This window comes from Ochotona curzoniae, unplaced genomic scaffold, assembly GCF_017591425.1.
Source record: "Ochotona curzoniae isolate NIBS_2020 unplaced genomic scaffold, NIBS_Ocur_1.0 contig_2723, whole genome shotgun sequence".
NCBI lineage: Eukaryota > Metazoa > Chordata > Mammalia > Lagomorpha > Ochotonidae > Ochotona > Ochotona curzoniae.
The window spans coordinates 15,543,741-15,569,426 of record NW_024465573.1 but is presented as its reverse complement, the minus strand read 5'-3'; the positions used below and the strand labels follow the sequence as shown (position 1 = coordinate 15,569,426).

Here is a 25,686-nt window from a genome sequence, read left to right as displayed (position 1 = left end):
TGATCCATTTTGAATTGTCGAGGAAAATGTGAAATGTTGACATATCTGAACACCAAGGTCAGTTACACACTAACAAAGTGACAATGGAGGTAATTCTGTAGGTACTCCAAGTTGAGGGAAAAAAAAAAAATGTCCGGGGCCCGGAGTGGTGGCGCAAGTGGTTAAAGGTCCTCGCCTTGCACGCCCGGGATCCCATATGGGCGCCGGTTCTAATCCCGGCAGCCCCGCTTCCCTTCCAGCTCCCTGCCTGTGGCCTGGGAAAGCAGTCGAGGATGGCCCAAAGCTTTGGGAACCTGCACCCGCGTGGGAGACCCGGAAGAGGCTCCTGGCTTCGGATCGGCATAGTATCGGCCCGTTGCGCTCACTTGGGGAGTGAATCATCGGACGGAAGATCTTCCTCTCTGTCTCTCCTCTCTGTATATCCGCCTTTCCAATGAAAAAATAATAAAAATAAATCTTTAAAAAAAAAAATGTCCGCTAGACCTGATCATTTGCCAAAAAATCCAGTATCCTGATAGTGTGACAAGTAAGCATAGGGCTGTGAATCAACACCTTGGAAAACTGTGTTAGTGTAGGCTGATAACTTTTTTGTCACACGTTCATTGCCTAGCTCCACTGCGTGTCGGTATTTATTCTGGAATGAAATCCCCCCTGCTCCTGTTGGTCTTTGGCATTTAGAAGTCAGCAGAAACACTCCTTCTTGGGTTTCACTGCTTCCTCAGAAGAATGCACAGTATTCGGAACAAAACCACTTTTAACCCCTTCCCAGCCATCCTGAATACAAATGTCTCCCTTTTTGATAAGCTCATAGATGTCTCTTGTCAGGATGGTGAAGGATTCTTCAACGTTCGTAGCATCTTTGGCTGAGGTTTCTATGTACTTCATACCACAGTCTGCTGACAGTTTTTCAGCTTCTTCCCTTGTAACCTGACGTTGTGAAGCTAGATCACATTTATGTCCCACTAGCAGGAACACAATCCGAAATGGCTGCACATACATTTTTGCTTCTTCCAGCCAATCTTTCACGTGTTCAAAAGATCGACGGTTAGTAATGTCAAACACTAAAAATCCACCAACTGAGTTGCGGTAGTAAGATCGAGTTATTGATCTGAAAAATAAAGAGAGAAATGCTTGTAGGACAGCTATTTATTTTCCCTTACTTTAGATACTATAGCACCCTAATGACACTTGAACATACCTTAATGTGATTTTTCTAGAAGTTATATATCAGCTATGAAGTGTATTAAGTGAACAAAAATATTCTGAGACAAATGCGCAAGCCAGTTTCATACATGGATAGAATATTAAAGCAGTTGTTATTTTTAGATAATCAAATAAGCACTTGCATGGCATGTCATCTTGCACTGTCTTATGATGACTTGCTGTTTTTTGAAATATCTGATCAAATAATTATTACGTCATGGTGGTTAAAAATAGGCATACAGAAAGACTGGGTGAAGGGCAGAGGCTGCACAGCAAAACACATCCGAAGAATTCTTTTCCGTCATTTAATTCAGCAGCAAGGGCAGTACTAGCGTCTAAATGTGTTTCAGACTGTTTGCTGAAATCCTAATTCCTACTGTGAAGATATTAGGAGGTGGGGTCAGGGGATACAGTTCAGGTCATGAGAGTGGAGCCCTCACCAGTTCCCTTATCAAAGGGACCCAGAAGATCCTCCAGTTCTCTCCTCACTTTACCCTAAGGGGAAGACTCTCTGCGATACAGAAAAGGCCCTCACCACAACCTATGTATGTTGGCACACAGAACACATATGTCCAGAGTGTGTTACAGCTGCCTGAACAAACTTGTTAGGGTGTTTGTTAGAGGTGCCACTCTGAATTGAAATAACTCAGGAAACAGAAGATGGTTTTGACATGGGATAGGAATCTAAGGTGAGCTAACAATTCTCTATTCACCCCTCCAGATCTAATCTCTGCTCTTCTATAGGTCTCAGGTAGGCAGCCTTTTCAAAAAGCATTCCCAAATTCCCTTGTCCTCTGGTTTGTAATGGATTCTGTCCATGGGAGGTGCTAGCTAGAGACCAGAAGAAAGAGAAGTCAGAGAATGTCTCCCATTATCTGTTTCTGCTTGGCAGCAAGTGGTTGTCTCTCCTTGCTTGTACTCAAGGTTCCTGTTGGATAGTCCCTCTCAATAGGTTCCATTGTCACACAGTCTGATAATACCATTTTCTTTTCCTTACCTTTTCCAGCCTGGTGGTTAAAGGTTTTCCACTGTTACTATCATTCCTTTATGTGTCGTTAGCTTCCAGCTACTTCACTCTGTCACCTGTTTCTTGGCTGAGTCATAAAGCCAAGTACCAAGGGACATACTGTCTTGTTTCTCACTGTTGCATATGTCATTTGGCAAACAATGTCTTCTACCCATTTTCTCTCCATCAAACTCCCTTTTCTCCTTCAATAGTCAGGTCAAAAGCATACTTTCTGAGAATGTTTTCCTGCTGTTGATATCTCTAGTAACACTCTTTTTCTTTTAGTAATTTCATGGAATTGCCACTGAGATCACATCAATCTTTGTAATGTGTTGACTGGATTTGCTGGTATGTCTCCCATTCCATTCAAAGCTGCTTTAGGGTCAAATATGCTTCATCTAAATATCTAGCAATCATCGTGCCTGGCAGATAATAGATGCCATTAGATATTTATTATACTAGGTCAATTGTCTTAACAGAGGGAAAGTGCTAAATGTTGTGTGAGCCAAAAACTTCACGCATCTCAACTTCTAAGTCACCAATGACTCTTCAGTAAACTCATTTGACTACTTGTGTTGGGCACGAAGGTCTCTGTGAAGGGCCGGTGGGTTGCCTGCAAGCCATTTTCTTCAACTTCCACCTACCTTCGTTGTCCTCAGGGCTGAGTCCGGGCATCTAATACTATAAATAACCTCATTGTCAGAGTATGAAGACATTATTTTAACTTCCCCTTCATTCTGTTTTCCTGCTTTCCTGCTTTTCCTTAAAATTCCTAGCATACTGAAAAGATTCTAAAATGTTTTTCCCCTAAGGATTGCATTACTATACACAAAATTTTAATCTTCATTTATTAAATGTATTTATTTGAGAAAAACAGAGAGAGAGAGACAGAGAGAGAGAAAGAAAGCATCATCTGCTGGTTCATTCCGCATATGCCCACAGCAGCTGGGGCTGGGTTGAGGTTGAAACCTGGAGTTAGGAACTCAATTTGGGTTTCCCACATGCATGGCAGGAATCCAATTACATGAACCAACATAGCTACCTCCCCAGCTCTGCCTTAGTAGACAGGAGCTGGAGTTGAGGACTCCAGTATGAGAATGTGGGCTACTTCACATTTTAACTGTCTGCCCTCTTTTTTTTTTTTTTTTAAGGTTTATTTTTATTGGAAAGTCAGATATACAGAGAGGAGGAGAGGAAGATCTTTTGTTCACTGATTCCTCAAGTGGCCACAACGGCTAGAGCTGAGTCAATCCGAAGCCAGAAGCCAGGAGCTTCTTCCAGATCTCCCACATGGATGCAGGGTCCCAAGGCTTTGGGCCATCCTCGACTGCATTCCCAGGCCACAGGCAGGGAGCTGGATGGGAAGCAGGACTGCTGGGATTAGAACTGGCACCGAAATGGGATCCCAGAGCGTTCAAGGCGAGGACTTTAACCGCTATACTATTGCGCCAGGCCTAAATGTCTGCCCTTTTAACCAGCACCTTATGTTTAATTGTCACAACACCTTTGGAATATAGTTGGCAAATCCTTAATAGAATAAAATTACAACAAAGCACTTGCAATATACTCTGTAAAACAATGCTTATTATTATAAAGAAATATGAAAGTCCAATAAGATATCTATCATTTTCTACATAAATAACTGGATCTCCAGTTTGTATCTGTGGGTCTGAATGGTAGGTTTATTTTGAACAATTCAAAAAAGATTTACTTGTTTATATGAAAGACAGAATGACACAGACACACACAGAAAGAGAGAGAGTATGAGGCAGAGAGAGAAAGAAAGAGATCTTCCATCTGTTGGTTCACTCTCAAAATGGGTGCAACACCTGGGGCTGGGTCAGGTTGAAGGCAGGAGCTCAGGACTCCATCCAGGTCTCCCACATGGGCGGTAGGGTTCCAAATGTTTGGACTACCCTTTGCTGCTTTGCAAGACGCATTAGCAAGAAGCTGGATTGTAGCTGAGGCTCAAACCAGAGCTCTGAGATGCCAGCAGTAGTGGCTAAGCACTTTTTTTTAAAAAATAATTTTTATTGTTTTTGATGCAATTTAGTTGGTGGTGGGCTCTTCCATTCCCCTCCCTAAACTTCCTCCCCTCCCCTCTGTTCTCCTCTCTAGAATAATAATGCATGTCCATTGTGAATTTTCCCAAGTCCATCATGGCTAAGCACCTTTGAATGGTAGGTTTAGAATTCTGAAATACTGGGCTTCAGATCTAGGAGTAGTTGCCTGGGATAGGGTTTTCCCTAAAACAATTGCCATCCCTGATATCCATCATTTGAACATAGAGGCAGGCCTTCAGATGGCAAACTAAAACTTGAAATGCAGTTCTTAACAGAGGTCGTGAGGGAGCATCTATCTTTCTCTGGACTTGCTTCCCTTACATTGGGGCATTCACCTTTCTAGAAGCTCTTGAAGGTATTAAAAGGATCTGAAGATAGGTTCTAAAAGACCCTAGAGAGGGCTTGATAGTTGGGGCTGGTGTTGGGGTACACCTAGATAAACTGATGCTTAAGATGCCAGTATTCCATATTGGAGGGCTGGTTTGAGTCCCAGCTAGTCTACTTGTAATCTAGCTTCTTGCTAAGGCACTTAAAAGGCAGCAGATGACTGCCGAATCTGGTACCCAAGCAGGCGACCAGTATGGAGTTTCTACCTCTCGAACTCAGCGTGGCCCAGATTTGCGCATGATACCTGGAACCCTGTATCACATGAGAGACCCAGAAGAAGCTCCTGGATCCTGGCTTTGGATTGGCTCAGCTCTGGCCAATTCAGATGGAACCAATGGTTGGAAGATCTTTCTCTCTGTCTCTTCTTAAAAAATATTAAATAAATAAATCTTTTAAAGAAAGAAATTTGAGTTGATAGTGAAAAACAACTCCTTTTAAAAAATTTAACTGAAGATAAGTTTCATAAGTTTGCTTTCGTCTGTGGAGTAACAATTTTTTATAACTATATTCTGTTGTATGCTATTTTCATTCTATTTCCTTTTGAGCTTTGGAAGTCTCAATGAATGGATTGCTTAAAGATAGGGGGAGAAAGTAAGAGGCTGGGATGAAAAGAAAAGAAAGAATAGAAGGGAGACAGAATAAATAAAAGAGCTCCAATCCAGTCTCATGTGTGTTACAGAGGAATCAAGAGCTCTAAGATTATCCTCTAACAAGAATGATAATAGGGAAACAGCACCCCTCAGAAACACCTCTGATTCAGCTTGGCCCAGACTTGTCTGTCGCAGCCATTTGCAGAGTAAACCAGATGTGGTAAGGCAGGTGAATTATGGAGAACACAGAGGTGGACCATAGCTCTTGTGCAGCCTCTTATCCCTCCCCAGTGGAAGATGTGGTTTTGATTTGGAACGAAATCTGCCAGCTCTGACACTCTGGAGGCTAAACTACCAGCAAATCTTACTCCATTTCCAAAGGTGCAGCCTCCCCGACTCATAGGGTTTCGTCACTGTTTTCATTGTGACCAGCTGCTCCCCGAGAACACGGCCTCCCCTGCAGCACGCTCCTGTCGCTCCTTCTGGAGGGGCGGCACAAGTGCCTTCCACCTCCCCAGTGATCCATCCAGATAATTATTTTTTCCCAACCTCTACCATAAAAAAAAAAAAAAAAAGTCCCCGGTTCCCCTCAGATTAGGCCAGCTGGCTCTATCATCTGCTATTACCAGCCAACTGCCTGGTCACCATCCATACAATAGATTTGAGCATTTTTCCTTTGTTTTTCTTTCAATCTGAACTCTTACTCTGCTCAAATTTCACTTGGATGAACTGTCCAATGATACCTCTGGGTTTCTCAAATTCCTGATGTCCGATGAACTTCCCTCTCCACTCATTCTTCCTGTCCTGTTAACTTTCTTTTCACCATCAGAAACATTCACTGTTGACAAAACTACAAATTGGCAGTCTGCATTTTCATCAAAATTCCACAGCTTTTCAGCATATTTTTAATGTTACAATCCTTTAGTTTTTCAAGTTTATAAGCCATTGACCAATCTGATCACATTCTATTTATTGATACCTATGTATCACTATCTTCCTCCATATCTTAATTTCTAAAAGACAGCATGGTAATTACTCTCTTGGAAATAATCCAATTTCCAAGCCCTCTGTCATATTCATCTGGGAAAACCTCTATTTCTGGATCAGTCCAGAACATAGCTGAAGGTTTTTGGGGGAAAATCGCTCAGCCAAGTAGAATGGTGTCACTATGAATTAATTATAACCAATCCCAAGTGGCAGAGAACACTGCCAAGGAAAACTGCTAGTATCAAAAGAAATGCATCTCTACCTTTCTTCAAATGTAGGGTTCTAATGTGGTAATAAAGAAAATTTCCACTCAGCTTTTCTCTCCTCACAAAAGCAAACTGGAAGAACATTTCACCCCATGGAAGGGCAAAAACAGTGGCTCTGTTTTGGCAAGTCTGTTTCTCAGGTGAGCAGGATCAAGGTTTAGTTCAAAGTTCAAGGTCAGTACTCTTGTATAGCATCCCTTTCCTATCTAGGCTTCAGGCTTGCTAGTTGTGACAAGTATGCCTGAGCTATGCACAAATGGCCCACTGCTTAATATTCATTGTAAGTGATGACATATAATGGGCATCCAATGCATCTTAGAGAATGAATGAGTGGCTCATTTGGTCAGAGCCAGGTACACAGCCATTGGAGGAAAAGGGCAAAAATGGCAGAGAATATAGAATTCTGAGGGAAAGAGGTATTAGCAGTGGGGGAAAAAAAGTAGGGCCAATGGCATGGCATGGGAGGTTAAGCCTCTGCAGTGTAGGCATCTCTTACAAAGTGCTGGTTGGAGTCTTAGCTGCTCCATTTCCCATCCAACTCCCTGGTAGTGTGTCTGGGAAAGCTGAAGGAGGAGGGTCCTAGTCCTTGGTTCCCTGCACTCACGTGGGAAACCTGGAAGAGGCTTCAGGTTCCTGGCTTCACACAGGCTTAATTCCGGCTGTGGGGGCCATTTGAAGAGAAATTGGAGGATGGACGATCTTTTTCTCTGTCTTGCCTTCTCTCTTCTCTAAATCTTGATTTCAACTAAAAATACATGAAATCTTAAAAAAAAAAAAAGCTGCCTCAAATTAGATCTAGTAGTAGTAATGCAGTCTTTTGTTCTCACATCAAGGTCACTGAGTTTCTATTAAAGTATCAGTGCCTTCCCATTCCACCCTAGCAGACAGGAGCAAAAAAAAAGGAACTGAAACATTTGTCACACCCACCTTCCTTCATATCCTGACCCTCCCACCCTAATCAGAGGCCCACATGGGCATGCATTCCTCTCAACTATATAAATAATATTAAAAGTAAAATAAAGAATTAAAAAAGTAGCAATGCTGGATTACTTCAGATACAGTTTCAGAAACACACGTATCCTAAAGGTGTAGCCCATGAAAATACCATAGCTAGAAATCTTTGTGAAACTTCTTGGGAAAAGGAGCCCCTTAACCAGACAGGTTGATGAAACGTCTCTGGATATCGAATGTCCCTCCTCCTAAGAAGAAAGAAACAATAGTTGGTGGATACCTTTGAGTTTTGAGTTTGGCGTGCTTGGAGGACTGATGTAAGGGAGTTTGAGGAGCAGGAATGTTGATGAGTTTTGAGTGTACAGATACTTGGATATGGATGCTTACCAAAAATCCCCTTGGTGGAGATTTTAATAATAAATTGAGCAGAAGGTCCAAGCCTACAGTTACCAGTCAGTTTATCCTAGTTAGAAATCACACAAGGTGAATGGGGTGGAGAGAAGTAAGCCTATGCCAGGGCTCTCTATGGTGCCTTTACCTGCTATGTCACCATGGCAGCCCCAGAACTTTCGTTTTTTGATGAAGGTCCTCATTTTTGTTGCTGGCAGCCAAGGACTTGACTGAGTCAGTATAGATTTTATGAAAAATGGCACAGGTATTTTACAATTTTCAACACATTTTATTTCCCCAAAATGACAAATACTTGTGCAATAACGATCCTCAAATAAACAAGTGAGAGCTGGATGGGTAGTTGTGTATACATTTGCTTTAGCAATGTAAGAATAATCCATGTCTCAGTCACTGGGAATACGCTTATTAGGGTTCAGTGATGAGGAGGAAAGTGTGAGCCAAAATGAGCTGTTGACAGGGATTTGCATCATTCTACATGGGAAAATGTGGAAGGCCTTCTTGGCTCCGGGCTTCGGCTAGCCTGCACTGGGCTGCTGTGGCATTTGAGTTGTGAACCAGCGGATGCAAAGTTTACTCTGTTGTTCTTAGTCTCTGCCTCTCAGAAAAAAAAAAAATGGGTACAAAAATACATGGCAGGATATATAGTCTTTGATCTTTAGGTACATAGTATGGTAATGTTTACTGTAAGAACAATGTTGTGCAGCAGATCTCCAGAAACTCCTCGTTTTACATGAGGAACTCTAAAAACCCATAACCATGAGCAGTAACTCCTTGTTCTCCTCTGCCCTGGCCCTGAAAACCACCTTTCGTCTTTTGCTAGTACCACACTGACTATTTCAAATGCTGCTGCTTCAAACAAGTAGAATTATGTGGTTTTTGTCCTTCTCTGATGAGCTTATCTCACTTCTATACAGTTCTTAAGATTCATCTGACATGATTTCTTTCCTTATTAATGACTGAATACTATTCCACCACCCACTCTTCTACCCAGCTCCCCCCACATGCTTCATGCACATGGTTCATTCTTAAACAAGTTTGCTTTAGAATAATAGGAAAAGTGGTTGAATTGTCTGTTTAAAATGTTAACTGTTAATTTTCTCTTTTCTCTTTTTACAAAACAAGTGATTATTTGACAGGAATGGAGTTTGCTTACATTTATTTTAAGATTTACTTACTATTTTTATTGGAAAGGCAGACATGCAGAGAGGAGAGATACAGAAAAAGATCTTCCATCCGCTGGTTTACTCCCCAAGTGGCCACAATGGCCAGGGCTGAGCCAATCTGAAGCTAGAAGCCAGGAACTTCTTCCAGGTCTCCCACATGGGTGCAGAGTCCCAACACTTTAGGCCATCCTCTACTGCTTTCCCAGGCCACAGGCAGGGAATTGAGTGGGAAGTAAAGCAGCCAGTACATGAACTGGAGACCATTTGGGATACTGGCACAATGCAATGTGAGGATTTAGCCACTGGGCTATTGGGCTCTGCTTACCTTTATAAAGAATTACTTAGCATATGTTTAAGAGTATTCTTTTATTTTTTTTAAAGATTTATTTATTTATTGAAAAGTCAGATATACAGAGGGAGGAGAGAGAGAGAGGAAGATCTTCCGTCCGGTGATTCACTCCCCAAGTGAGCGCAACAGTCGATGCTATGCTGATCCGAAGCCAGGATCCAGGAACTTCTTCTAGTTCTCCCACGCGGGTGCAGGGTCCCAAAGCTTTGGGCCGTCCTCGACTGCTTTCCCAGGCCACAAGCAGGGAGCTGGATGGGAAGTGGAGCTGCTGGGATTAGAACCAGCGCCCATATGGGATCCCGGCGTGTTCAAGGCGAGGACTTTAGCCATTAGGCCACACCGCCGGGCCCATGTTTAAGAGCATTCTATTACAAATGGTGTGCCATGGGAATTTTGGACTTTTAAAAAATGTATGACAGTATTACTAGTAAAATGTGAATATATCAAATGATATGATTATCTATCTTCCTGGAAGGCATTGAAAACAAGATGTTGTTATCATTTGAAGGACAAAATTTCACAGGCTTTAGAATGCTCAGTTATTTACAGTAGTTACTTGTATATAAGCTTTTATGTAAAAGTGGGTAGATGATAGATGTCCCAGGTAATTATTATGAATTTTGTGCAATGTGCACAGGCCCTTAAAAAAAAAACAATGTGAGGCCCAGCAAAGTAGCCTAGTGGCTAAAGTCCTTGCTTTGCACATGCCATATGGGTGCTGGTTCTAATCCTCGCAGCCCCACTTCTCACCCAGCTCCCTGCTTGTGGCCTGGGAAAGCAGTGGAGGACGGCCCATAGCCTTGGAATCCTGCACTCACGTGGGAGACCTCGAAGAAGCTCCAGGTTCATGGTTTCTGATCAGCATAGCTCCGGCCATTGTGGCCACTTGGGGAGTGAATCATCGGACGGAAGATCTTCCTCTCTGTCTCTTCTCCTTTCTGTATATGACTTTCCAATAAAAATAAATATAGTTTTAAAAAAATGCAGGACCGAGTGTGATAGCCTAGACACTAAAGTCTTTGCCTCGCACGTGCCAGGATCCCATGTGGACACTGGTTCTTTTCTAGGCAGTCCCGCTTCCCATCCAGCTCCCTGCTTGTGGTCTGGGAAAGAAGCCAAGGACGGCCCAAAGTCTTGGGTCACCCGCATGAGACACCCAGAGGAGGCTCCTGACTCCTGACTTCAGATCGGCTGAGCTCCGGCCAGTGTGGTCACTTGGGGGAGTGAATCAGGTGACAGAGGATATTCTCTGTCTGTCTTCTTCTCTGTACATCTGACTTTGCAGTACAATAAATACATCTTTTTTTAAGAAAGTCATGAAATGCTGAATCCTCACTGATTTAGGTAAAATGAAGTGGATGCTCAGCTCTAGAAACGCCCATGATTTTGCCACTTGTCAACCAGGCGTTGGAGAACAGACGTTCTCTGATGCCAAAGCCTGCTGGGAGCCAGCAGCCTGTACATGCTCTCGCCCGTGAGTGCCTCTTTTCCCTCCAGCATTACACTCCTACCGCCCTGCTGGCAATGGTTGTTGTGTTGAGATTTTATTTATTTATTTGCTAAACTTGCCTTGTAATGTTAGCCCTCAGGATTGCTTTCAAGAGTCTGTGATCCAAGCCAACTCACTCCTTTCACTATTACCAATGAGATTAGTTCCGGTCCTTGCCAAAGAATCTGAAAACTTGGTGCTTTTAACATGGAATATTCTTTCATTATACAAATCAAAACTAGAACGCTTTCCCTCTGTGTAACTCCAAGGTCTTTCAATGAAAACTCAAGGCTGTGGCAGTTGAGGTTACTTATAAATTCATAAATACTAGAAAGCCCAACGGCTGTATTTTCCCTTTAAATGTGTGTGTATCAGTTCCCACGGGGGCACCTTTTATTTCGCTTTCATACACTTCACTTTAGCATACTGAGGCTTTCTTACCTGCTGCCCCCCCACCCCAGCCTTCTCTATTCAGTTCTTATACTTGGTCCTCTGTAGCAATGAATATATATCCTTTATCTTATATATCCTACATATGTATATATCTTTTCCTATATATCTTTTCCACTTGGTTATATGTGGTCTTCCCACATTTGGAGATAAACAAACTTGTGTAGTGTGCAGGTTAAGCCACTGCTGTGACACCGACATACCACATGCACTTGACTTCTGATTCTGCTTCCTGCAAATGCACCTGAGAAAGCAGCAGAAGATGGCTGAAGTCCTGGGGCCCTGTCACCCACACAGGAGACTAAGTTCCAGGCTCCTGCCATTGTGGCCATTTGAGGAGTGAACTAGTGGGTGGAAGACATTCTCTCTCTTCCTGTCCCTCTCCTTCTGTAACTCTGCCTTTCAAATAAAAAACACAAATCTAAAAAAAAAAAAAAAATCCATGAGAACAAGGATTTTTGTCTAGGGATTTTGGATGTTATTTTTAAAACTGGTCGTGAGTAAGTCCTACCAATATTTGCAAATGAATAAGTACTGAATTCACCCTGTCAGGCTGTGACTCGTAACGATCAGATGTAGAGGCACATGGAAAATATGAGAAACACACAAAAAGTTTACTTGCTTTTGATATTTATATTAAGGGTTTATAAAGTCAAAAGCTATGGGATACCGTACATATGTTAAATTGGTAAAATCATCTACATTTTCTAAAGAACTGCTGTATTTAAATTGGTGGTAATTAAAGTTGTACTTTGTAGTGGATTTTGAAAGGGAGAATAAGCTATGTGTGAAAACTGAAATAGATTTGTTTTTGAAGTTAATGAGAAATGTTTCGAGCTTCTCTAAGAGTTTTCAAGGTGATAATGAAAGGACACTTATTTTCTCCTTGGTATGGTACAAGAAAATGCGTAAAAGATTTTAGTACTTATGCTGATGCTTTCTGCTACAGTTTTGCAGAATACTGAGATGACAGTCAGAGGTTCAAGATTATTTCATTTGCCATGTAACACGGTGGATTCTGTGATTCCTCATAATCCTGGGTTACCACTGCTCCATGTCTCCGACTCATGTCTGCTTTCGCATGGCCCTTTCAAGTATCCAGTCTCATTCCATTGTATCTGTGACATTATTCAGCTTTTATTTTCAGGTTAACTGAATAGATGACAGGCTTTTCCTCTTTTGTTAACAATCCAGTGTGACTCTCTTCGATGTCTTGAGCGAAGATGTGACCCTCGGATCGGCCTTCATTATCTTCCTAGGACCTTCCTTTGCTGTTTTCCAGAAGCATGCCTGTTCCTCGCCGACCTCACCTCCTTCACTCCTACTTCACTCCTGCGTATGTGTGAAGTATGTAGCACATCTTTAAAAATTTCCTAAAAATGCATGAAGTGATATTTTGAAATCTTGCAAACCTGATTTATTTTGTTCTTACATTTGAGTGATGATGTGCCAGTTACAGTGATGATGTGCCAGTTACTACACTTGGTGTCGTGGCTAAGATTCCACCTGCTCTGCCCATATCACACACTGGTGTGCTTGGATTCAAATCCTGGCTTGACGTGACATTCCAGCTTCCTGCTGCAGCTGATGGCTCAAGTACTCGGGTCCCTGCCATCCATGTAGGGGACCCACATGGAGCTCCTGGCTTTGGCCTGGCCTGGCCGTGGTTCTTGTGGCATTTGGGGAGTAAACAAGTGGATGGGATATTGTATGTATGTCTTCTCTTGCTTTTCAGAAGATTAACTTTAAGAAAAACATGGTCAGATACATAAACATCTCAGAAGTTTAAAGTCATTCCTCATTGTATTATAGCTCCACTTTTGAGGGGTTAGGATATAGGGGGAGAAGGGCTGGACTCTGAAACCAAACTGATTCCTGTACCCTTTTTATCTGAGTTGTTTTTTCTCTCTGGAAGTTAGCAAGAACTCCTCGGTAGTTTCAGTGTGGCTTGGAGCTAGACGCTCACCTCAATGATCTTTATTTCAGCATCTCACTTCCAGAAATAGCTGGTACCACGACTTCCCAAGAATTTCTATGGGATTCAAGGGCATATATTAAGCAATTTGTTTTTAAGTTGAAAGTAAGTTTTCTTGAATCTGCTAATTCTTTAAAAATGTATTTGTTTATTTGGGAAGGCAGATATACCGACAGAAAGATCCTCCACCTGCTGGTTCACTCCCCCAAATAGCTACAATGGCTGGAGATGAGCCGATCTAAAACCAGCAATCAGGAATTTCCTCTGGGTCTCCCATGTGGGTACAAAGTCAAGGCTTTAGGTCTTCCTTGACTGCTTTCTCGGGCCACAAGCAGGTGCTGTATGGGAAGTGGAGCAGCTGGGACATGAACTGGTGCACATATGGGTTCTGGTACATGCAAGGTGAGGATTTAGCCACCAGGCTATTGCGCTGGTCTCGAATCTAATTCTTTTAGCAGTCCCATCTGTTTTGCTACTCTTACAAAATTTTTTTTTTTAAGATTGATTTGTTTTTTTATTAAAAAGGCAGATTTACAGAGAGAAGGAGAAACAAAGAGAAAAATCTTCCATGTACTGCCTCACTCCCCAATGGATGCAACAGCCGAAGTTGAGCTGATCTGAAGCCAGGAGCCGGGAGCCTCCTCTGGGTCTCCCACGTGGATGCAGGGGTCCAATGTCTTGGGCTGTCCTCTGCTGCTTTCCCAGGCCATAGCAGGGAGCTGAATGGGAAGTGGAGTAGCGGAACATGAACTGGCATATGGGATGCTGTTGATTAGCCAGTTGAGCTACTACACTGATTGTGTTGCTGTTTTCTCCCCATCTATTTTTCTTGTTCAGGGGTTTATGATAAAAAAAAAAATCTGTCATTTAGTAAGGTTTCAGGGGAAAAAGCTAAAACAGATACTGGTGTTCAATCTGCAATCTTCACAAGATATATATATTTTTTCTGCTGATACTGTTTCCTGTTGTCTTTCTCTTACTACTGACACATCATGTCCGGCATCAAGCCCCATCTCTGGAAAATCTGACTCTGTCCTTCACATTAGACAGAGACTCTTTTTCCCTCTTTTCTATCACTGGAATTTTAGTATTACTTTAGTATTTATCAGCCTTTACTGCATTATATAATGGCTTTCTTTCATTGCTATGAGCCTGTGAGAAAGACCTCCAACTGTCCCCAGTCTCGATTTTCTGTCTTCCACAGTAGTAGAATTCTGAGAGTTTTAGCTGGAATGTAGCAACCTGTGAAGAAACCGTTTTCCAGCTTCTCTTGCAGTTAGACACATACAGCCCTAGCATTGCTTGATCAATAGGATCTAAAAAGGAATGTGTACAGCCTGTGGCTTCAGCTGCTCGAAGGCGTTGCTCACTCTGTGCTTCCTTTTGTCCCTTCTTGCTGCTGAGAATGGCAATGCCTGGAGAACCCTGGAAACTGATGTTGAAGCAGAGTCGCTCGGCTCTGATGGCCCAATTCTGCTCATGTGTGCTGTGGTTATAGGAGACAGAAGTAAAGCTCTGTTGTCTAACTTACCATATTTCAGCAGTCTCTATTTTAGCAGTGTTGCCTGTATTCTGCCCAGCACTGAGGCAACATGGATCTTGAATGTCTGTTTTCTTTTCTATCTCTAGTGCCCAATACACAGTTAAGCTAAATAAAAGCATTTGTTTCTACCAAAAAAAAAAAAAAAAAACATCATTGTCCTGGTTAATATCAGCTTTTCCAGAAAAAAAAAAATCAGGTGGTTCAGTTTTTAAGGGCTTGAAAGCTATTCCATGGCACTTCTGGATCATATCTGGCATTTGCTTATAGCTTACTGCAGCATTCAGTTCTCTCCTTGTCTAATACCCAAGTTTGTGTACTTCCATGTCAGGGATCACTGCTGTCACCCATTGTAGCCATGCAATCACTCAGTGCTGTATAGACGGGAGGACCGAGCATCACTCATGTCCTGTAATGCTTGCCGTCTGGTTTCAGGACTGCTTCTATTGGGTGAAATAATTTACTTTCCCCTTTGTCCTTTCTACAGGGCAGGAAAATAATGGTCTATGTGAACACAGTAACTTGTAATACAGGGAGTGACAGACAGAAATACCTGCCAAGAAGGAGATTGCCAAACATGCCATGAAACATACAGGGAGAGGGGTCTGGTGTACTGAACACAATGTTATGGAAACTGGACTCTTGTGCAAGTCACAAAGGGGGTGCAGGACAAACCGAACAAGGCCTGTCAGGTCATCAACTACATCACCGAAAAAGGAGACTTGTTTCAGATCCTGTCTTGGCTCCTGCTGCTCAGGTCTATGGCACTGGTTATGGGGCTACCAAAATGGTCAGAGTGTTGCCACAGTGTTAACTGCTGCTGCTTTTTTTTTTTCTCCTCACTTTTCCTCTCTTCCCTAAATCCCCTGCTGTAGAACTGATTGCATCTTGTTTTCCATCTTTGATTCTTTTTTAGCATCTATCCATCTATCTAATTGAATCTGTCTTAGCTTCACTAACTTTTTAAAAAAGGATTTATTTATTTTAATTGGAAAGTCAGATATACAGAGAGGAAGATCTTCCGTCTGCTGGTTCATTCCCCAAGTGGCTGCAATGGTCGGAGCTGAGCCTATCCGAAGCCAAGAGTCAGGAGCTTCTTCTGGGTTTCCCATGCAGGTGCAGGGTCCCAAGGCTTTGGGCCGTCCTCGACTGCTTCCCCAGGCCACAAGCAGAGAGCCAGATGGGAAGTGGGGCCGCTGGGATTAGAAGTGGCACCAATATATGTGCAAAGTGAAGACTTTAGTCATTAGGCTACCATGCTGGGCCCAGCTTCACTAACTTTTGCTTTTCTCATTTCATAGCCTTCTGTAACCCTCTTCTATCTAAGAAATCTAATTATGAGTGTTCATCTGTTTATTCCTTTATTTATTTTCTTACAGGTTTCCTGGTTACTGCTTATTGAAAAAAAAGAGACTTTTATTTATTTATGTATTTGTCATATTTATTTATTTTATCTACTTTCCTTCTATTTAAAAAGCAGAGAGACAGAGATTTTCCATCTACTGATTAACTCCCCAGATGGCCACAAGAGTCAGGTCTGGTCACACTGAAACCAAGAGCCTGCGATTTAATCTGGATCATCACGTGGTGGTAGCGAGTCAAGTACTTGAGCCATCATTCACAGTCTCCCAGGGTGTACATTAATGGTACGCTAGCTTGGAAGCAGGAAGCTGGAAATGGAACCAGCATCCTGATACTAAATGCAGGCATCCCATATAGTGTCTAACAGCCACACCAAATGCCTTCCTCCTCACTGATTCCTACAGGAAGGTTTATGCTTAAAACACATGCTCTGTATGACCTGTGAAAAAGTGTGTAAATGTGGGACAAGTAATAAGGAACCAGGCAAGGAGATAACTCTTTGAATTGAGGGGAGAAAGGTCAAGGGACTTTCAAGGAGTTTCTAGATATTTCTCTAAAACACATTAGTCAAGTATTTGTTTTTAACCAATACATAAAAATTGTACATATTTATGGTGCAGCATATAATATTTTGATGCATGTATACATGTGTAATGCTTAAATCAGGGTAAATCTTTCTCCTCAAACATTTATCACTCTATTAGAATGAAAACATTCAAAATCTTTCTGGTCATTAAGTAATACAGTATAATATTGTTCCCTATAGTCATCTTACTGATCAATGGAACATAAAAAACCTTTCTGATTTAACTATAATTAATCAAGTACTGGAAAGAGAAAACTTGATAAAATCACCCTGAAGCATCAAAAGCCCTGAAATACATTCCTAAAACTTAAGAAATTTCTGATATTTTTCTTTAAAGTTCTTAAGTATGCTTTGCATGATCTTGGTTCCATCTAAAAGGACTCTGGGTTGAGAAACACCTTATTTACCAAATGGCTCATGGTACATATTAATATATTCTAAGCTCTGAGAAGTCCTGTTACAATATGACACTTCCAAAATTATCTGGTTGAGAAGTCCCTTTCTCAAATTATACCTATTAATATCACTTTGAAAAATACTACTCCAAAAAAATTCCAGGCAATGCTTATAATTTGGGATATACATGCTTCATCATGCTGTCTCTTTAGCCAGAATATTCTTAACTATCTAACTCCCTTTGCAGCATTTTCTCTGAAACTCTTTTCAGTGACGGTTCATACATGACTTTTTTTTTTTTTTTTTTGGTATTAATGAAATAGGAAGCTGTCGTTAAAACCATACCTCAGCCTTATTATTTGAGGTCACATCACATTAAGCTTAATGAAAAGGAATGAAAATGCATTTTGATAGGCTAAAAAAAAAACAGGAGAAAAAAAAAAACCTTTAACATTCCTGGTTGAGGAAGACAACTGAAAAAGATTGTGATACAAAAGAAACAGAGCAACACAGAAGGCTCACATTCTGCTAACCAGAGTTCACTGCAGGACGACCTCTGGTACTGCCTTGACAGACTTTCTCGTGTGACTTCAGACACAAATACCATATTAGAGAAGTGAAAACAAAGGAAGCGAGAAGTTTCTGTTCCCTTACCTCAATATGTTTTTGACACTGAGCTATTTATTTCTGATGGTTTGTTTGTATCTTTGCTATTGATATCAGAATATGGTCTTAACAATGTACTGCCTATGCTGCAATAATTTGGGCCTGGCACATGGCTCAACTGGCTAATATTCCACCCCCAAGCACCAGCATTCCATGTGGGTGCCTGGTTACATGTCAACTACTGCTCTTCCCCATCAGCTCCCTGCCTGCAGCCTGAGAAGCAGCATAGGATGGTCCAAGTCCTTGGGCCACTGCACCCACGTGGGACACCCAGATGAAGCTCCTGGTTTGTGGCTTCAGATCTGCCTAACTCCAGCCATTGTGGCCATTTGGGGAGTGAACTATCAGACAGAAAAGCCTTTTCTATCTGTGCTTTTCTCCCTGTAAAATCTTTAATCACTCTCGATCTCTGAAGCTACAATAGAGCATTAAGCAATGACATTTAGCACAAAGGGAAGGATTGTCAAGGTCTTGCTACCCAAAAACACAAGAAAGGTGAGAAGGCATGAAAATGAACTTTATTTACTTCACGATTTCACCCTCATGCATGTGGCATACAAGACTTAGCTTACTTTGCTGGAGGAGGGGTATAATCTTCTTAGATAGCAAGGAAACACTGACTGAAATTGTGGCTTCATATGCTAAGTCAATCGGTTTACTGAAGAAAAAAGAAAAATAATCACATATATTTCATACTACTAGTCTCTTGATTACACCGATTAGGCAATTATTCAAGACATGAGGGTCTTGAGTATATGCTGGGAACAATCATTCGAGCACAAAAATACATTTGGCTCCATGGATCGTATTTTCACATTCTCTTTTCACTTGTTGGATAGGATGCCAGCTCAAACATCCACACCACTTTACTCTTGAAACAATGTAAAATAGACATGTTTGGGGGTGACTGCTCACTTCCTTCAGTCATGAATTTCTTTTTCCAAGAAGTGGACTCCTACAGACACATGTGTATCACATGATCTGTAACTCCAATACGCTAGACTTGTATTACAACACATTGTTTTTATATGCATATATATCTTAAAATCTGACCATACAGGAGCTGACACACTGGCCAAACAGGTAGCCAATGGAATTTCTTTTTTTCTTTTTAATATATATTTATTTTTATTGGAAAGGCAAGTTTCCAGAGAGAATTTTGAGATGTCTTCTTTTGAGAATTGAAATGAGAGTCTGGGAAGACCACAGTGTAGAATGGAAACAGAATAGAGGGAAAATCCACAAGCTCTGATTACTTTTCAGACACTTGAATGTGTCTATTCTTACTATCTAACACCTCTAGATTTATGTGACACTATAAATTATTTTAACCAATATACAATATCTGATTACCCCTTACAAATATGGCCTACCTTTTTTCTACTACTTCTAGTGACAGATAACTAACATGATTACATGGGCAGGTAGCAAGAGTTAGACAAAAGGTCTGAGGTGTGACAGCCCCAGTCAGGCAGCTGATCTAATGACACGCAAACCCAAACTTCCCTTTATGTGTATCAGCAAGCCTCTCTTCCCTTTGTTTCATGTAGTGGAAATGGCAAGTTCCCACAATATTACAAACTTAGAATCAGAGCTAGCTGGAAATACCCAGTATGGCTGCAGGGTATGTCCCTGGAGATGATCTTTACATCTTTAGATTATTACAATGCCATTATAACAAAATTATCTTGTGGACACTACCAATCCCATCATGTACCTGATGCCATGACATTGCTGATATTTTCAAAAAAGGGTACAGAAATGGTCCTATGATCGTTCCCCATCACTGAGTGCTGGGGCAGTTGGGAGGCTGGACATGGCCTCTCCCCTCCCCCCAGATACAGGAAGAAGAAAGTAGAAAATCTGGAAACAATAATCACACCCACTTTTCCCTAATCCTTGATCCTTCCCACCCTGATCAACTATGTAAACATCATCAAACAAAAACAAAAAAAAAAAAAAGAAAGAAATGCATGGTATACAACCCCTGCAACCAACTCTGCCCCTTTCAAATACCCAATTAAGCACACCCTAGACATCACCTTCTCCCCACAGTATAAAAAGATGACCCGAACCTTGCTGGAGGAGGTCTTTCTACTGTTTCAGCTTTCTGTCCATTCCTTCTCTATCTTTAGCTTGTCTACAGTTTTCCTTTGCTTTAAGTAAATCCTACGCCCTTGCACACCTTTATGCCTCCATCTTGAATTCTTTCCTCTGTGGCAGGAAGAGTCTGGAATAAGTCCAATGAGGGGCCCTATTGCCCAAACAACAGACTGCAATGGTTATGGCACTCACTTGTGGACAGCCTCTGCTCTGTTACCCATGCAATACGGACTCCCTAATCCTGGGAGAGAAAACCTATTTCTACTGGAGACCTCATGCCATAGTGTAGAGGGTGGGTAATTCAATAAAGAATGTCCCTGACTTTTTTTAAGGGAAAAAAAAATAGCCCTACAACTATTTAGTTTAGGAACTTAAGGAAATCTCTTAAGGTGAACCTTCAAATGTTAATGTTGCTTGCTTTTAAAATTAAGAACAGAGAACATAAATCAAAAACCACTCTGAAACATTAGCTTCATATGAATGTTTCAAAGAGGCAGAGCAGAAAACAGAAGGGAGCCAGAGGCTGGGGGTACTAAACTAAAAGGAAATGAGGGAGTAAGAGACAGATTAAAATAAAAAGAAGGGAAAGGAAAAGGCAGAGAGTGAGAGTAAGTTATAAACACGAGTAGGGACAGGCAGAGGAGAGGAACAAAGGAAAAGTAAAAATCCATTGAGGAAGAATGAGACATCACAGAGATAAAGATACACAAGCAGAAGAGAGGTGAAGGGGTAGATTGGGAAGAGAATTGGGGAAGACTCAGATTTAACACCAGAATTAAGGGCCACTCCCTAGATAACGATGGGATGGGGAATAGGGGCTGTTAACATTGCACTTACTGCCTACAACCCTTTGTTAAGTCATCGGAGTGGACAACTAACTGCAAGTTTTCCACTGCAAACCTCAATTGTTTATTAGCTTTGCTAAAGCAATTTACCAAGGGAGGTTTTCCTAAATTATACTTCTTATAATACTAGGTATAATGGATTTTCGTATTTTAAAAATAGCTTCTCAGCCATTTGACCAAGTAGTTAAGACCTGGCCGTGTCTGTGTTGGAATAGCTGCGTTTGGTGCCTGGTTGTGCTCCTGAGTTCAGCTTTTCTGCTGATGCAGATCCAGGGAGGAGGTGCTGAAGGTGCTAAGTGGTTAGGCTCCTGTTCTTAGATGGGAGATGTGGTTTTAGTGCCCCGGCTTCTGTAGGAGTAAGCTAGTGGATGGGAGCTCTCTCTGGCAGGCTGGATCATCCTGTCTCTCCAGTAAGTAAAAAAAAAAAAAAAAAAATTCAAAGATACTTGGGAAATGCTAGCGTAATCAAAGTTAAACCAGTTTCTTTACCACAATACTTCTTTGAACCTTTGACATATGTTTTTAAGAGAGTGTCACATGGAATCCAGGGATTTCCAAACTTCTAGGATCACAAAGCCATCTTTGAAAAGAATCACAAGGCATCAGTTTTTAGCAGAACACACTCTGAAAGCACTGTAAGAGGAAGACATTATTCTCTGGGCTTTATAACCAGTGGCTGCCACGGTAACAACTAAAACACCAGTCTGTGAAATAAAAGGCTAAATCTGGCTTGAAATCTAGAGGTTTCCTATTCCTACAGCTAACATTGCTGTTTCTTTATCTCACTTTACATTCATATCACTTAAAATACTTTTGAGAGGAAAATATTAAACTTTATCTTCTATTTGATCTTGTTTAAGCTTCTAGTCCTTCCAACATAACTTATCCTTATTAATGTTGTACCAAACATTATTTATTCTTGTTTCTTTTATTGCTGAACTTCTTCCACCATGATTAAAAATCATAAAATGTGATGACAGTTAAGCTTCCCCATTACACCTACAGTGCCAAATTTCTCTCCCTACCTTCCATGCACAGGAAGGCCCAGTTGTAACTGTGACCTTGTAGCTCAGTTCTCCCCAGCAAGTTGAGAGCTAAGGTATCTGGACCATATTGGCCTCACTGTTTAAGAACAACACTGCTTGGCTTAGGCCCTCTACTTCCCCTCCTTTAGAACTGATACAATGTGCCTGCAGTACAATCTTGACCATGAACATGACACCATCTTAGAGACACCTGAATGATGGCCTGGAGTATAGCCACTTCATCAACTTGGGTCACTCAGCTGGAGTGACAAAGACAAGACAAAAAAAACTACTTTTACTTTGCTCACTTTTATTTTATGAGATTAGTCACCATCTACTGGAATGTTAATCTGAAATTGGAAATCAAGGCTAATCAAATTCGTATATTTTACTGTTCTGTAACATATCTGCTCATGCTTTAAAGCTATCCTGTGAATTGTCCAAACTTATGTTCCATTTTGTCCATTTATGACTAATCACCAATAAGCCCAGAAATATATATTCAGGAACTACAGGACTTTTCTATGAAATAAAAAGTGCAAGAATACTTATTGTTCAAGATAAAAATATTTTCTTGGAGCAAGACATAAAATTATTTAACAGTAAATATTTATGGAAAAACATTCTGTTAAATGGTGGAAAGGCAGGCATTTGGAGGTAGCTACTGAAACATGCATATATTCATGAATATGTCTTTGGTAAACAGCTAAACAATATAAAATATGACTCACTATCAGTCAACACACATTCCCTCCATGTCCTTGCATTGTTATGGGAGTGTTCTGTATGGTTTTAATACAGTAAGATAAATCACTATTTACATTCTTCTTTTTAAATACTTTAAACACTTACTTACTTGAAAGGCAAAGTGATGAATAGAGACATCATTCATCTGCTGATTCACTCTCCAAATAGCTAAAGCAGATAGGAGTGTGCCAGGCTGAAGCCATGAGGCAAGAACTCCATCTGGGTTTGCCACCACATGGCAAACAGACTGAAGTACTTGAGCCATCACCCGTGCTTCCTGAGTGCCTGAGCAGGGAGCTGCATCTGAGGTGGAGCAGTGGGACTTGAACTGGCCCTGTGCCATGGGAGGAGGGGACTCCAAGTGGGAGCTTACCTCGCTGTGCTGTAACACCTGCTTCCACATTTTTATTAAAGGCATTAAAAAACAATAGTCTATTTAGCAGAAAGGTCTTTAAAGTCCAGCAAACGACTTATTCTTTACTTTCCTGTCAGTATATTGCAGAGTTATGTTTAAAGAAACATTTTGACATAGTAAGATTCTATTATGTTTCTTACAGCTGCAAGAACCTTAAGACATGAAGAACTTACTTTTATTGTATTATTCACTTTAGAAGGTGACCAAGAGCTATAGGTAAATGCTGTTTCTCTGATCCTAAAACACTTCCCAGTTCATATCTGATTGAGATAGTAAGTGACTACCTTAGAGTAGTCAAAGTGGAAGGAATCTTAGATTTAGACCATAAGGACTCCTTCTTTCTACAGGAATCAGAAGTCTGAAAAACTATTTTAGTTACAGGCAGGTTCTTGGAAAGGAATTTCTTAAAGATATTCTCAGTGCAAATCAAATCAGTATAATCTTCAATATTTCTCTGAAGGCTGACCCTACCATCTTTCCACTTCACAGAGGAAAACTAAGCTAGAAGCAAGCTCAGCAGTCCCATTATCATCTTTCTGAATCAGTGTCATAACAGAATGGGATCCAAAACTTTGAATGTTGGAGCATTCTCACAGAGGCAGGCTGACCTCATCCAGATGGAGTGCATGCTGGCTGGGGGCGAGGAAAAGCCATGTGTGGGAAGTCTTGTGTATTTCACAAGAGTACTTGCTGACCAATGCAAAATGTTTGCTTAAAGAGTTCCAGCGGATAACGCAATCTTTAAGAAAGAAACCACTGCAGTATATCAGCTTCCCAGCCTTCTTCTAAAATAAAGTGTCGTTGGAGCCAGGAAACTGAAAATATACGCTTTAAATCTGGTTCCATCTCATATATCCACGAAATGCATACAAGGTAATCTTGTTTACTTTTTAATTTAGAATTAGGATCATTATGATTCTTCCTTCTCTATCTAGAAACGCATTTTCTATTCTGTTATCACCTAGAATGTTAAGTGCCAATCATGAGTAAGACAAAAGTTCCTGGCAAATCTCAATATCTCTACTTCCCATCAATGCACCAATGATGGCAAACTTCTAAAGACAACTCAGCCCTCACACACACACACACACACACACACACACACACCCTGGCAGCGGGGCCAGTAGCCTTAGTGTTGCATCCAGTTGCTCGACAAGATCCATTCCCACGGGTCACGGACCAGTATTTCTGATGACCACATTCAGTGCTGTGTGGTGTCAAACCATTACCGCATCCACCTCCAGTGAGTGAACCAAGTGAACCAAGCCCAGTGAGCTCATGCAGAACCCCAGGCTGGGGCACCGTTTGATGTGGCGTTAAAGCATCAAACACGAATCTCGGAACCCCATTTCGCTGTTCTCCCGGGTCGCACAGAGGGGCACTGCTTGGTGACCACAGAAAGAGAGGTGCTTGGAGTGGGGTGGTGGGGTCAGAGTGGGCGCAGCGAGGGAAGACGAGTTTGGGGAGGAAGCAGCTGCGGAGCGGAAGGCGATCAAAACACCAGTAGAGACAGAAAGAGTTGGGGAACAAGGAGGTGGGGAGAGAGCTGCAGAGGCGACCCTGGTGCAGGAGGGAAAGGAAAGGCGCAAAGAGGGCGCAGGAAATGGGCACCCAAGAAAGAAGTGAGAAATTGCGGAGGAGGAAGTCGTCCCTGGAAGAGGAGGGGCAAAGGGGAAGCGAGAATGGAGTATTTGCACTTTCGAGAGGGGAGGGCCTGAGACTCTCCCAACCGGGGCCGGTGGGGCGGGACCTTGGGGGAAGGGGCGTCCTGGCGGTCCCTCGGGGGGTCCCTGCACGCGAGCGCGCGCGGCCCTACCTGAACCTCTCCTGTCCCGCTGTGTCCCAGAGCTGCAGCTTGATCCTCTTGCCCGGCTCGATCTCCAGCAGGCGTGAGAAGAAGTCCACGCCGACTGTGGGGTCGCAGGCGGGCGAGCGTAGTCCCGGGAAGCGGCCCTGGGTGAAGCGGTGCAGGAGGCACGACTTGCCCACCGTGGAGTCCCCGATCACGATGAGGCGGAACTGGTAGATCCAGATGGTCTCCATGGCTCACGTGCCCCGCCGGCCCCCGGGCCGCCCCAGCCCTCCGCCCGCCAAGTTGGGCGGCGGGAACTGTCCCTTCAGCACCTCGCCGCCGGCCGCCCGCCCGTTTCCAGCATATTCCGGACGCTGCAGCCGCCGCCTGGTCCCCGCCCTCTCGGGAGGCAGGGGCGGGGCCGGCCGGCCGGGGGCGGGGCTCCGGGCTGGGGGCGGGGCTGGCGCAGGGGCGGGGGCAGCGGACCTGCGGCGCCCCAGCTCCCGCCCCCCGAGCGCTATAAATTACTTTTCCCTGGAAGGTCACTGGGCGCCGATGGGGGAGGTGGGTGTGGCGAACGGACGTGACAGCAGCAACAACCAATGAAGATGACACCAGGGCTCAACTCGGGGAGGGGCAGCCAATGAAAAGTGAGAGCCATTTTCTTCCTGGCGTCTGGGAAGGACACGTTAGAATGAAACAAAGAATTTGGAAGTCTGAGGAGCCGCAACTTGGGGTGTCTGCTGTTGTCTCATCGTTGATGTGCTTCTTACATCCCAGGTTTCTGAAAAGAAAAAACCCTGCTGGCAGCTTCGTGCTCTCTAGCCTCGCTGAGCGCCATCTCCTAGGTGTTCTGAGGAGAAGGCGTGGAGAGTACGGTAGAAATAAATCGACAGAACTGATTCTGGATGCTTCTGGC

General features: G+C 42.5%; 1 protein-coding gene across 1 annotated transcript; it reads right to left on the bottom strand.

The window, feature by feature from the left end:
• Positions 1-474: 474 nt before the first annotated feature.
• Positions 475-25,104, bottom strand: RAB39A (RAB39A, member RAS oncogene family). The gene is made up of 2 exons (XM_040976886.1): positions 24,792-25,104; positions 475-1,108 (listed from the first exon to the last, which is right to left on the bottom strand). Exons 1-2 carry the CDS (start codon positions 25,016-25,018, stop codon positions 682-684), a joined length of 654 nt encoding a protein of 217 aa, XP_040832820.1. The 5' UTR covers positions 25,019-25,104; the 3' UTR covers positions 475-681.
• Between the last annotated feature and the right edge of the window lie 582 nt (positions 25,105-25,686).

Excerpts from the sequence above, each read along its gene's own strand:
- RAB39A (XM_040976886.1), bottom strand. The coding sequence starts at position 25,018 with ATGGAGACCATCTGGATCTACCAGTTCCGCCTCATCGTGATCGGGGAC. Across the intron at positions 1,109-24,791 it reads GCGGGACAGGAGAGGTTCAG|ATCAATAACTCGATCTTACT; the intron begins GTAGGGCCGCGC and ends TTTATTTTTCAG.